We start from the raw sequence: 13,981 nt of genomic DNA on the forward strand, positions 1-13,981 counted from the left end.
TCTGAGCGAGCTGAGGCGCCCACTCATAAAAGATAATTAAAACAACTCTTAAAATTCAACAATTTTCATGTTTTAACATTCAACAATGGAACTCCTTACAGCCGCATGGAGATTCTTTTTTTTTTTTTAAGCTTTATTAAGTGAATCTTGTCTTTGTCTTTTAATAAAGTTCTCTTTTTCATAATGTTTATTGATCACCCCGAAATTATACGAACATCACGGACGATGATACTTTGCGGCTCATGTTCCTCATACCAGGGTAATGTACAAAGAATTCCAGCCTTGAGCCTTACTGAGAGCCTTCGGATAAGGTGCTATTCAAATATCGCGGCACCCAAACCGTTAGAACCTTCAAACTATTGTTGAGTTATTAACACTGCTGACTGCTCGTCAAGTTGGACGCCATAGACAATTAAAACACATTTCTCTTTAAATTATTCTTTTTTGCACTCGAAAGCAAACCTTATACTTATCTCATTGCTTTTACGAAAAAAAATAACTAATTACAAAAATGGGTTCCGTAGGTTCCACGGTCTGCTGATCCATAGTTTAGTAACACCATGAATATGGGAAAATCCTCACAAAATTTTGGAGACCAACCCCACAAGATTCAAACTGTGCAGGAGTTTTAATTGAGCGGTCAGATTTGATACCTGATTAATTCGCTTAACGAAATATCGTCCCATTCGAATTGTTGAGAGCTAGAGCGAAATATTTTTTTCCATCGTTTTATAGTTAAGTTGCACTTCGAATACCCGTCTAAAAATTCTGTCCAAAGGACGTTCGCGAGGTTCCACTATATCCTTAAAAATGTTTCCCTTGTGTAACAAGTTTTGTTCAGCTGGTGGTAAATTGCACAGATGCTGCATTTTATTTAGATCTTCTCCGTCTGCTCCCTAAGGAAGGAAATAAAAATCATGGGTAGATGTTACAGGGCATATAGCAAATAAATGCATTAGTACTGGTCTAACTCGAAATCTAATAAACTTTTCATAGTTTCAAATGTTATTCTTAAGATGACAATCAATTTATTTTCTCATTTTCTCTTCTACAGTCATCTTTCATTTGTTGATGGATTTGCCAGGAACAGGTTAGTAATTGTAATTCCAATTTTAACATTTATGTACCTCAAAATGAACGGAAAAAAAAGCAATATCTGACTGATTTCGCTAACAACTAGTCACAGACTTTGTGATTTAAAACGTAAGTTGGAGAGCAAAACAAAAAAGTCAAAGAATAACGGTGTCATTACCTTGATCTCTCTTATTTCCACTTTTAAAACCTTGCCTAGTTCTAATTTTTGCTTCATTGGCGTAGAGGGTTTTGATGCTTATCGTTGGTTATTAAAATTAATTGGATAAAAAATACTTTCTCGTATCCATCATGAGCATTATTACATGAGTGTAAATATATGAAAATCACATACGTGTATTGCAGTTGAAGAAAAGAATATGGAAGCGATCCTCGCAGTTATGAACACTACTTAAGCAGTCGTGAATATAGGGCCTGAAAAAGAAAACTAGCTGCCAGTTGGCTTGTTAGCTCAGTTGGCATAGGCTGCACTGGTATCGGAGAGGTCATGGATTCAAATTCCGCATGTAACCGTTCATAACTGCGAGGATTGCTTCTACATTCGTATCAGCATTATTGTTATCATCAGCGTACATTTCATTTATTTATTTATTCCTTTATTTTCTTCTCATAGAGTGCCAAGTAACCTGTTTCAAAAACTCCTCTTACATCTTTTCGAAAACGGTAGGAAGTTGGGATAGAAACAGGGATATCTGCTTAAGTCAGGGAGGTTACTTAGTCTCCATCGAAACTGAAGAAGAGTGGCAGTTTATCAATCATGACGTTGAAAAGCGTGTTTCTTGGAGTACTAGTGCATGGCACATTGGTTTAGAGAAGGAAGGCAGGGTTTGGACTTGGCTGAGTGGAGAACAACTGAATATTTCGAAATGGCTAGTTTCTGAGCCAGGAGGTAACGACAAAAGGGCGGAAATATCCAATAATGGAGGTCTCTTTAACGGTATCCCTTCGGGTGATGAAAAAAATGACTACATTTGCGAGATACCGGGAGGTAAGATCACATTCTAACCATAAAGTATATTATGTGCCAAAACATTACAGTCTTGCACTTGTGCCATGAAAATTCATCTTGTTTCTTAGAAGTAAAAATATTGCTCACACAATATGCTCAGCTCACCTAACTTTTACGTGTGAGCGATGAGTGAACTTTTAGGCACGTATTAGTAGTTAAACATAATGCCCATGAAAATTTCCGAGACACATGTTTTCTAAAAATATTTTGATCACTCTAGAATTTTCCATATTTTGCATGATTGCTTGCAGCCAGAAAAACAACGATCGAAATTGTATATTTCACAACTTTTGTCGAGCGCGCTGCGGTTGAGATAATCCAGCCAACGGAATTTTGCATTGCCACAAGTTACAAGGCGTGTTTACTGAGGTCGGTGAGTGTATGCATGTTTTTTTTTTTAACATAACTCATCGAAGTATTTTTTTTTATTTTTATTCCGATGTAAAATGAAGGAAAGTTCTATTGATGAATTCAGTTGTAAACAAATACCTCATCTTTTAAGTTTCTGAGTTACTTCGAGTGAAGGTTTTGGTTTATTACAAACAGTTTTTAGGCCGCGTGTCAACCCATTGAATGACATATTTGCTACCAAAATTAGTTCAAACCATTTAAAGTCATATTTGCCACCAAAATTAATTTCAAAAAACATTTTTTTTTGTTGGCCAAATTGACTTGAGAGAGAGAAAGAGAGAATTAATAAATTATCAATCGGCTTCATTTGCTTTAAAATGATTTGCTTAAGATACTGCCCAGCAGGAAAAACGAAATAAATTTATGAAAATGGCAACAAAGTTAGAGATGTACTCGGCGACTTACGCAAGCGATACCGTGCCCGTGGGCAGGGATAGAAAAATCCAAAGCGCATTAAGAAACATTACGATTGCAAGATTCGTTACCATGCCCTCTGAAAAAAAAACAAGTAATAAAAACAGTTCTTTCGAGAAACGTTGTTAGAAAAAAGCGTGTTGGAGGCGCTGCGCCGGTATCATAGTGGTCATGGGAGCAAATCCCATACAGGCCTGAATTTTTCAGGCCCTATTTTCACTACTGCTCAAGTAGTGTTCATTACTGCGAAGATCGCTTTTATATTCACGTCTTTATCCGCACGATACGACTTTTATATATTTACAGTCGTTTACAATTGTCATAATAATCAGTTTGTTTATCATCTTTATGATGATGACTATTTTTTTCGTCTTTATCATTTTGTAGAATGCCCAAAAATAACTTTTAACAACTCTTGGTACATCATTTCGGTATCTGGATGGTCCTGGAGCCGGAACAGAGTCATCTGCCAAAGCCAAGGAGGGGATTTAATTTCCATCGAAACCGAGGAAGAATGGAATTTCATTGATAACGAGATTCAAAGGCGAAATAATACGAACTACGACAATAGATGGAGTATTGGTTTAGAAAAAAGGGCCGGGAATTGGACCTGGGTGAGTGGAAGACCGCTGACTATTTGCAAATGGGGAAAAGGGGAGCCAAGTGGTGAAAACAACGCGACTTTCATGAACAAGCTGAACCGTAATGGCGAACAAGGCGTGTTTGGTAGTATTAATCGTTTACGTCAAGAACACGCTTATATTTGTGAGATTGCAAATGGTAAGTTTTTGTTTTTGTTTTTTTTTGGTTTTTTGGTTTTCTCGTTTGTTTGTTTTTTTTTTAAACTGAAAGGTACCACAAGCGCTTCAGCGTAACAATAACATTCTTTGCTAATGTTTGCGATCCTCACGTCAGAATTTACATAAAATCCTCTGACAGTCAGGATTAAGTTTAAACTTACCTTTGCATAAATGAAAATATGTTTTAAACAATCTAAGCAGACGTTTTCACGATATACATGTCTAACTTTTAATCCTGTGAGCAAAGAAAAGTTACTATCGCTATTACGAGTAACAACAACTATGAAACTTTCAATCATCAGTTCTTTTCATGTGGTTTATTTATCCTTTCGATTTAATGAAATGATGGTGAATACAAATCGCAAAAAATCATTAGTCCAATTGCTTTGTTAGATAATAACGCATGATGTTGTGAAGTGCGTTATCTTCAACTAGTGACTCACGTCAGTTAAGACACATGTTAATTATCTTCTTATAAAATAAATACAAAAGACATGCAGACTTGTTTGTTCTTCGCATAGGGGAATCAATTTTATGTTAATTGTATTATATTTTAATATCCGACCTTTTGAACTGTAAAGGTGTAGGGGCTAATTTTAATGCAATACAAAATGTGCAGTAAACATAAACTGGCCGTACTGCTTCTAATTCGAATATTGCGAGCATTTCGATTGACCTGGCAACTATTACTCTGTAACGAGGTTAGTAAGGGTTACCTCAGTTCTCATATGTCACCAGAGGGTGTAGATACATTTTCTTGTTTAAAAAATGGTCAATACTGAGTTGAAATTTAATTGATATTCTGTTTACCAAAAGATAAACACAGATATGCGTAGCATGCAAGAGTTATTATTTTGGCTAGAGGGTTGAGATGGGACACTTTGTGTTCCTGACGCTATTAGTTTTGCAACAGAGAAAGAGGAGACCTTTTAAAGTGACGAAAATATCGCATTACTTCACCTTAAGGAAAAAAAAAGACTAATTTATCTGAGCCCACACAAGTATTTTGTTGTCTTTTGTCTCTACTGTTTAAAAACCCATAAGCAAAAATATAAGGCATCGGTGTCACGCCTTCTGCTGTCTCCTTCGTAGCTGTTGCTTGGTCTCGTCACACATCGCACTCTATTCCTCGTTAGGGAGAGAGCGCGTTGCGTGACGAGACCAAAGAGACTACGCTTACTGCAGTACCTTTGACAGGGAGAGAATTAACATTACTTATTTCTAGTTAGTTGCCTGCAAAATGTAATTCCACATAATTTTACTACAAAAAGCAAAACCACACCTAGTTTCTCTGAACTCACTCAGGTTGTGTCAAAAAACTCTCTAAGCAAAAGTAAAATGCATCGGTGCCACGCTTAACGTTGTCTCCTTCGCAACTGTTGTTTGGTCACGCCACACAACGCCCTTTATGCCTCATCAGAGAGAGAGAGCGCGTTGGTGATGGAATCTGATTGGTGGAAAACAATTCAAGCACCTGTAAAACTGCAGTCTAATGATTGGGAATGTTTGACTGTTGTTGACGTAATACGCGACGGAAGTAAGATGTTTGGCGTGAGTGTTGTGAGAAAAGGAGCAGATAAAACACCTTTAAACTTAAAAATGATGCAACAAGTTAAATACAAACCTTTCATAGCCCGATAAATCTCTACCTCAGTCGACCAGGCTCTTACCAAGGCCACAAACCATTTTACTTATCAAATGAGTCCAAAATTTCTGGTTCATGTAATTCTTTATGCACGGCCCCCCGATTCCATGACATCATTTACGAGAAAACAATACTCAAGCGCTGTGAGATATCCAAATGCTATGACGTAATTGGTGCGAGATACATATTCTAATGCAGCAATCTGATTATTGAGATATATACTAAAAAAGCGACAGTCTGATTGCTACGAAATAAATACCCTTACGTGGCGATCAGATTAGTGCGAGCAACATGTCATTCTACACAGAAACATAGTTATTTTTTAATGATAGAAATTACGAAAAAAAGTTATTTCCGGTGCAGGTGGCTTAACTTGAATGGTAGTGCTGCTCACAGCGGAACAATTTGTTTACTTTTTAGATTAATTAATTCCTCTGTATTGTATTTGTATTATTTTTACAGCAGACCCAGCTCCTGGAAAAAAATATTTGACGGACTCTTACCCTGACTACGTTGGACCACCTTGCACGCAACAATATGGTAAGAAGTATGTCTCGAGTACAACAAATGACCCGTTCTCCCGCTCTCAGAAAAGCAAAATTACAAAATGATAACAGGAGACAGCTCAAGATAAAATGAGAAATTAATACGTCATATTCAGTGGTTTAATGATTAATACGCGCGGATATTTTGCGACTTGTGTGGCATTTTCCGAGCCCCGTAGCGGCGAGTTGAAATGACAAAAACTGGGCAAAATGTGTATTTGTCTTATATGTTAAACCAGTGATTAAGGGATGTATTATTGCATTATCATTTACTAGTATTTTCGAAAAACATCTTACAGCCCTATTTGAGCATCGATCACACCAGAAGTGTGCGAAAGATGAAAATAATGCAAAGGAAACAATGAGAGTGTTCTATACAACCAACCGAGTGGATTTAAGAGTTTTGATCGTTCATAGCGGCCATTTTGTTACTCAACGTTACCGTCCGCATTTTTGCCCTTACAATGAAATGTTGGGTAATGTGGTTCCAATACAAAAATATAAAACGTGGGTTGTCTACAAGGGAATAACACGCGATGGAGAAAAGTGTAATGAGGCAAAATGGAATTTGATTGGTGGAATACAATTCAAACAAGAAAACACGAACAGGCTATTAAAATTTATCTTAAAGCTTTTTCACCTACTTGGGAAAACTCAAAAGGAAATATATCATTCTCTAGTATTTTAACGATTAGTTATCGAAAAACATCCCGAAGCTTCATCTGGGCATCAATCACAGAAGGCGTGTGCGAACGACTAAAATAGTACAAAGGAAATAAGAGTGTTCTGTTTAACCAACGAAACATCTAGTGCATTTGAGAGTTCCGATCATTCAGAGTGACCATTTTTTTACTCTGCTTTCCGTCCGCATTTTTGCCCTCAAAGTGTAATGCTTATGCAATTTTTTCTTATGATATGGTCTTGATGTTTATTTTTCTTTAAAGATTCATCAATTTCTACGTCATACTCGCCCTCGCCCTCGCCCTCGCCCTCGCCCTCGCCCTCGCCCTCGCCCTCGCCCTCGCCCTCGCCCTCGCCCTCGCCCTCGCCCTCGCCCTCGCCCTCGCCCTCGCCCTCGCCCTCGCCCTCGCCCTCGCCCTCGCCCTCGCCCTCGCCCTCGCCCTCGCCCTCGCCCTCGCCCTCGCCCTCGCCCTCGCCCTCGCCCTCGCCTTCGCCCTCGCCCTCGCCCTTGCCCTCGTCATCGGCCTCAACCTCGCCATCGCCATCTCCATCGCCGTCGCCGTCGCCATCGCTGTCGCCATCGCAGCTGGTATGTTTTCGAAATAGTCATTTACCATTTTTACGCATGTCATTTTTCAGGATCTTCTCTGTGACACAAATGTTTTTTTTAATTCTAGGCAAAGGAGTATGTTTCAAAATTATGCGGAATAAATATTACCAGAAAGAGTTCCATAAAGGTATCCAATTTTCATAACTTAGAGGCTTTTTAACTTTGATAGATAAACGATAAAAAGTAATTATTACATGCACACCGAGATTTAAGCGCCAGAAAGCATCGAGATAAAAATAGTCTCTTCACGCCAGAGAAGCCAGCTCATTGGTCCTACGATTTTTTTCACCAGTGAAAAACGACGTATCGATTTTCACCAGTGAAGATATCTGTGTTGCTTGCTCGCCGTTCCTCTTGACTGACAAATAACACATTCTAAGAGCTTAGGCGTATTTTTCTTTAGAAAGATGGCTTCAAATCAGACAAAACGTTTTCAGAGCCTAAATTCATCAGTAGAAGAGTTCACAGAAGGACAGGAAAACGAAAACACCAAGAAAAAGACAGAACACGATGTTGCTCTGTTCCACGAATTTCTTGTTTTGAAATGCGGAACGAGTCTCGAGTTTTCGCTTCTGTATTTCAAATTTTAAACTTCCGTAGAACTATTTCGACATACTTTCAGAATGTCTTGTTTTAATTCTGAATAGTTCTGCCTTTTAACGGCGTCTTTGCTTGATGATTTAAATGTAAAGTATTTTACAAGGAAGCCATTTCAGTGCAACTCTCGAACTGCGAGGCGGTTTGACGCGCGTTGTTTTCCTTTGAAAGAAAATAAAGATAAGTTTATCTTTGAGTTCTGTTCGCCCATGAATTTCGGTATGTATATATTAAATAAGTTAATTCACGGTTAGTTCGCTTGTGCGATTTTTATTTACTCTTTGTGTGAAAATCGCACGCGCTCACCAACCGTGAAATAACCTATAAATATATAACCTTTAAGGATGAACCACCACTGAAGCCATATGAGGGGAGAATGGTGAGACTTAAAAAATAATCCAGTCTCCTAAAAGAGTTCTTTGGCCAATGAATACCCTGAACACCATTTGGGGCCTCCCGCTGGACTTTTTCCACATCTTTAATATGAATTGTAAATGTGAGACTGGCTAGTCAATGACATGGAAATATTTTATGTAATTGTAGGAGGCGGTTGCTGTGTTTGAAGATTTCACCATAAAAATCAAAAACATCACAAAAGACAAGGTAGGCACGGAAGAGGTTAAAACACTGAGAAAATCCATCTTTGAGGTGGCAGAGGCCGTCGAGAAATTTGCTCTTAATTATAGCAAGCGACACCAGAGTGGAATGAAGCCTTCAGAAAGGATCGTTTTCCAAAAAATGGGTGAGGCTGTGGCACTCAATTCTGTTTAGTTTCAAAGTCTATTCCCTTGTTACTTACTGACTTGCTGAGTGACCAAATGAGCTGTCTTATTCCCTATAGCTAGATGATGTAAGAACTCAGTTATAAACCCAACTTTCTAGAAACTTTGTTGTTGGATGTCATCTAATTATCTGTTTTTTTTAATTTGTTTGACACTGATCTCTCGCGGTGGAGAAGGAAATTTAAGGTATTCTTAAACAATGAACAAGTGAGAATCGGAATCCTTCAAATTGTGAAACCTTTCTCTCGCTCTGTCATTGGAAACTTTTCTTAAATAATAGATCGGTGAGTAACGTTTTACTAACTGAAATTGACAAATCTAACAAATACTTTCCGCTTACTTCATACTATACACTGGGCTCAAAATTGGCCTATCGTCTGCAATGCATATAAATGCAAGACTTTTAACCGTACTTGTAAAAGCTCCCCAGTGAACTCTATAGTTCTCCAAAGAGACGGTTCGAGGAACGAATTGAGTTTTGACAATTTTAGTCCGTCCAGTACTTCTCACATTTTCATCAGTTTTACATTTAAAAATGTTTTATAAATGGTTGAAATCGTCGAATAGTCCTTGAAGGGCAAATGAGATCCAAAAAATACAGGTCCATCCGATAAGATTATTAAATATTTGTGTATACCGCAAAACGCATGTTTGTGTAGGTGTGCTATTGCAAATTTCACCATAGGTGCTTTCATTTGTCATTTTTTCCCGACAGTTTTGGTCATTCAAAAAGCCTATCGCCAGAATGCAAGTTGCCTCCTCTTTGAGGAACAACAATGGCAAGCGAGGATTGATATCGCTTCTTCAAATTTTGAGGAAAATGGTTCGTATTAACTACTGTGGTAACTTTACAGCTTTTAGTATTACCTTGGTTTCTCCAATCGAAATTTCTGTATTGAAATAAAGTCTCATATAAATGCGCCTCCTTAGTTTACATAGTCTATCTTCTTTAATCATTTGCCTTCCTTATAATGTTGTTTAATAACTTTTTTGTTGATTTTTGGGGGGTTTTAAGGATCACTGGTAGTTGCGTCTATGTACAAGGATCTCCATGACCTACTTGTGACAGATCAAGTCGTCAGGAATGAAACAGGCAACCAAAGGTGACGTTACTTTCATATTATCCCATGCCGTTCACCCCCAAAAACACATAACTCGGAAACACATAAGATCTAAGTTCAACTAACCTGAACTTAGGGACTTTCCAACAACCCTAACTAAGAATGGAAGACTCCCTGTTTGTCTCTGACCGTTCCACCTTCATGAAAAATTCGCTTGAATCTATCAAAAGTATGTAATGTTGCTTCCTTGCTTCTGAGCCATTTTCAAATAAAATTTCCTCATAGGTATATTAACTCCAGGATAATGGCCGTAACTATGGACCCCAAGGCAAAGAAATTGGGAGAAAATGTCATCCTAAAGTTCAAAAACCTAAAGGTAACATGAAAATTAGCTGCAATGCGTTGTTTGTATTTATTCTGACAAGATAAAATCCATTTTCAGGTCTTGGCAGCAGAGAAGCGCTGTACGTTTTGGAGTGGCTTTAGAAAAAGGTAAAAAAACTACAGTATATTATTGTATGGTATTAATTCCTTCTTAAATTAAATTAAGTACGGAGGAGAATGAATGAACTTTCTCAGATGTTTTTGAGCAGATGAACACTTTCCTGGAAGCCAACATGTTGTCGTTTTTAGAGCGGGGAAGTCTTCAACGGAAGAAAATCTAAGCGCAAAATTGTCAAACAGCACCTCTTACCCAAACGATGAATAATTTTTTAACTTTGCTTTTTTTCATGTCTGACAGCTTTTCAGAGGAAGGATGCCATGTAGTTACATCGGAAAGCAACTCAGAAGAAACAGTTTGCAGCTGTAATCATTTGACGCATTTTGCCGTCTTAATGGACTATGACGGTAGCAAAAAGGTAATAGAATTATTTTTGCCTTACTCAATTACTAATTTTATGGGCTCAATTAACTAACTCAATATTGTCATTTAATTTTCCGTTTTTTGACACAGCTCACCGCGGAGGACGAAACAATTCTGAAAATTATCACTTACGCGGGACTTAGCCTTTCCATTGTCGGAATACTTTTAACATTAATACTTTATTCTTGCCTCACGTAAGTAATGTACCTGAATAATAATGAGGTAGATTCTTAACTCTCCTCAACAAGGCTGGTAAGAAAAGAGATCTCAGTGCAACTCTCCATGCAAACAAGAACATGCATTTGGGATAATTCACGAATTCAAGAAACATTTCATGCCCCATCACGAACTCTTGAACAACTCATGCCTTCAGTCTGTTGTTGTTATTGTCGTTGTTGCTTTTGTCTAATTCATTATTTTCTTTTTTTTTTTTTTACTATTATCTCATCAGAGATGTTTGTCAACCCCTCTCTCAAATTCGACTGAGTGTTTCTGTGTCCCTTGGAGCTGGACAGATCATCTTCCTCGCCGGAATAAACGCCACAGAAAACAAAGTCAGTGGCCTCTCCTTCTGTCTATAGAATGAGTTTACTCTTTGCACCGTAAATATCTTGTCGAAAGGAGCACGTTAAGAAGTATACGAGAACTCTTTCTTTTCACAGGCTGCCTGTGTTACAATAGCAGCTCTGATGCAGTATTTCTTGATGGCCGCTTTCTGTTGGATGCTGATCGAGGGAATATATCTCTACTTCATCGTTGTGAAAGTTTACAACATTAACACCAAGATGTTCATGTACCACGTCATGTCATGGGGTAAGTTCATTATTTTACAACATGCATTGGTAACTGTAACCATGCATGCTATCGGATCGCCAAATCTTGTGTTGTCATGCAGTTAAGAATTTCGATTTCTTTCCTTTCTTAATGGGTAGGTCTTCCAATGATCATGGTGGCCATTCCACTTGGCATCGCTGCTAGGAAAGAGGGGTTACAAAGCTATACGAGTGATAAATAGTAAGCAAAATGATTCAGCGGTTTCTTCTTCCTCTTCTACTTCATTGCATTCTTTCTTTTGTAGTTTTGTATATAGTTTAGTATCATTTCATTCGCTGAAAGTTTGTCTTCCTTTTACTTCTTTGAGTTTAGTTGCTGGCTTTCCTCGACTAATAACCTGACCTGGATATTCGTCGCCTTCGTGGCTTTCATTGAAATTGTGAGTTTATGATTGGTGTTGGTGATTGTGATTGTGATTGGTATACCTGCACTAATTACTACCAAAGATTTTTTCACTACTCTTTCAAATGAGAGTTCAGTATTTCCCATACGTCCTCACACAATATTTAACATTTTCCTTTTTTCCTATTTACCCACAATAAACTTTGGACGTAGCTGCTGTTTCGGGGATGTTGGTCAATTTTTAACCTAGTATTTGCCTTCATAGGCATGAGATAGCTTCATATATTCTCTAACTTTTACTTCATAGTATGAAAACAAAAACGTCTCCCCCTTCCTTGTTTCACATTGATATACCAAGATATGATTTTGGCGCAAAAATAACTCATAAAGCAACATTTCAAAAGGGGAAAGGAGCAGAAAGAGTAGGAAATATTGCATTTGTATCATTTAACATAAGGCTTCACTTGGCGTAGTTCTTTCAGTGTAGACACTTTTGTACGCGATTTCTTTAGCTCATTGGTAGAGGACCGAAGCTCATACTCTAGGTCCCACGGTTGATAGTTCTATTTCCTGTAGGTAGAGAACTCTACGCCCGACCCTTGTCACAAAACTAGTAACGTCTTTTGCAAGAAAGGATCCTCTCTCACTTCGGCGATTCAACTACCATATATGAATAATTAATTTATTTTTATTGTACATTTTAGCTCAACGTCTCGATACTCGTACGAGTCATAAAGGAGATGACCAATCTGGTGCAGCCAACAGCGAAAGACAACCATTTTCAGCAAATACGGTAAGATTCACAACATAAAACTAAAACAAAATAGTAGAAGAGATTACCTGTGAGGCTATATTCGCCAAACTTTCTCCTTCCTTAATCAGTAAGGCCTTACGACATCTAAAAATGAAAATTCAAACGAAAAAAAGGAATATTTTCTTTTAATTCCTAGAATTGGTATCAAAGCATGCGTTGTGATGATTCCCCTGCTGGGTGTCACATGGCTATTCGGTCTCCTCTCGCCTTTACATAAGGCTTTCGCCTACATCTTCACCATACTTAACTCCACTCAGGTGAGTGTTTGATGGTAACTCTCAAAAAGCATTCAATCTCGATTACATATTTAACTTTCTAACCAAGTGAGACACCATTAAAATGGTCAGATGATATTTATGAAAATTTTGAGAAAAAAGACAACCGTTAACTATGCAAGAGAAGACAGCTCTCCATTTATGAGATATGCAAGTTTCCTCCCTTCTTGGAAATCTTAATTAGATATTTGACTAATTTATTTGAATATTGTGAAAACAGTAATGATCTTGGAATAATTTTTATGCTGCAGGGTTTCCTGATTTTCGCTCTACACTGTATGCGAAACACACAGGTGAGAAAAAATGAAATTGATTATAGACTCATTGCATATCATCACGTTTTAGTGTTTCAATAAATATCCGAGGGCTTAGAACCATATTTCATGTTTCTCATCTATCTGCAGATCAGAGAGCGATTCAAAAGAAAGATGAACATCGTTTTTCCATCCTCTATAAAAGACAACTCCGCAAGGAACAGCTCACGTGTCAATCCAAGTGAGGTTGGGGATGCATGGGCAGTCGAATTGCAGTATTGTGCTGAATTTCAATCGAAATCGCACTTAACTTAAATAACTGGATCCAGCCAATCGGAAGTGACAGTCAATTACTTAGAACAATCACTCATTTAAAAGTGATTAGTCGCTTGCGATAGGTCTGAGTTACAATTTGCAGGTTAAAAAGGGTCGTTCTAACCATCATTGTTTAAGCATTCAACTAGTTGTAATTGTGACTATAATAACTATTATAACTATTATAATTATCATAAATAAATAAACCAAGCTATAAATTTAAATTTTTAATGGCTCGGTATGTTGATGACATGCCTTTCGAATAAGACCACAGTCTGCGACATACGAGGCGGAAATTTATGCCAGGAAATCACGACTCGTCTTTCTTTAAAAAGCACTCAAGGACGCAGCCTCAATTACATGTATTCATTTTTTGATTCTTGCACGCTAACTCTCTGCGCTCACTGCATTAATGTTTCATATTCGATGTTTCACTCATTGAGTTTCAAACTTCTCATCAAACACTGTTAGTACTTCTGAAAGTGAAATGTGATCATCGCAGTAAATTTTCCAATTTAAGCAATTGGAAAGAAGAAGCCTGAAAAAAATCAGGGCTTCAACGGGGTTCGAACCCGTGACCTCCGCGATACCGGTGCGATGCTCTACCAACTGAGCTATGAAGCCACACATTGGGA

General features: G+C 37.9%; 2 protein-coding genes across 2 annotated transcripts; both read left to right on the forward strand.

Moving 5' to 3' along the window:
• Nucleotides 1-1,071: 1,071 nt before the first annotated feature.
• On the forward strand, nt 1,072-8,648 carry LOC149052082 (macrophage mannose receptor 1-like). The gene is made up of 7 exons (XM_089180177.1): nt 1,072-1,090; nt 1,706-2,080; nt 3,314-3,706; nt 5,834-5,911; nt 6,861-7,186; nt 7,275-7,334; nt 8,348-8,648. The coding sequence occupies exons 1-7, from the start codon at nt 1,072-1,074 to the stop codon at nt 8,573-8,575; spliced, it is 1,479 nt and encodes a 492-aa protein (XP_089036303.1). The 3' UTR covers nt 8,576-8,648.
• Nucleotides 8,649-10,395: 1,747 nt separating this feature from the next.
• LOC149052083 (adhesion G protein-coupled receptor D1-like) lies at nt 10,396-13,628 on the forward strand. The gene is made up of 6 exons (XM_089183239.1): nt 10,396-11,526; nt 11,659-11,725; nt 12,393-12,481; nt 12,639-12,759; nt 13,029-13,070; nt 13,182-13,628. The coding sequence occupies exons 1-6, from the start codon at nt 11,453-11,455 to the stop codon at nt 13,344-13,346; spliced, it is 558 nt and encodes a 185-aa protein (XP_089039365.1). The 5' UTR covers nt 10,396-11,452; the 3' UTR covers nt 13,347-13,628.
• Nucleotides 13,629-13,981: the final 353 nt, after the last annotated feature.

The sequence above is a fragment of the Pocillopora damicornis genome, chromosome 1, assembly GCF_964200805.1.
Source record: "Pocillopora damicornis chromosome 1, jaPocDami1.2, whole genome shotgun sequence".
NCBI lineage: Eukaryota > Metazoa > Cnidaria > Anthozoa > Scleractinia > Pocilloporidae > Pocillopora > Pocillopora damicornis.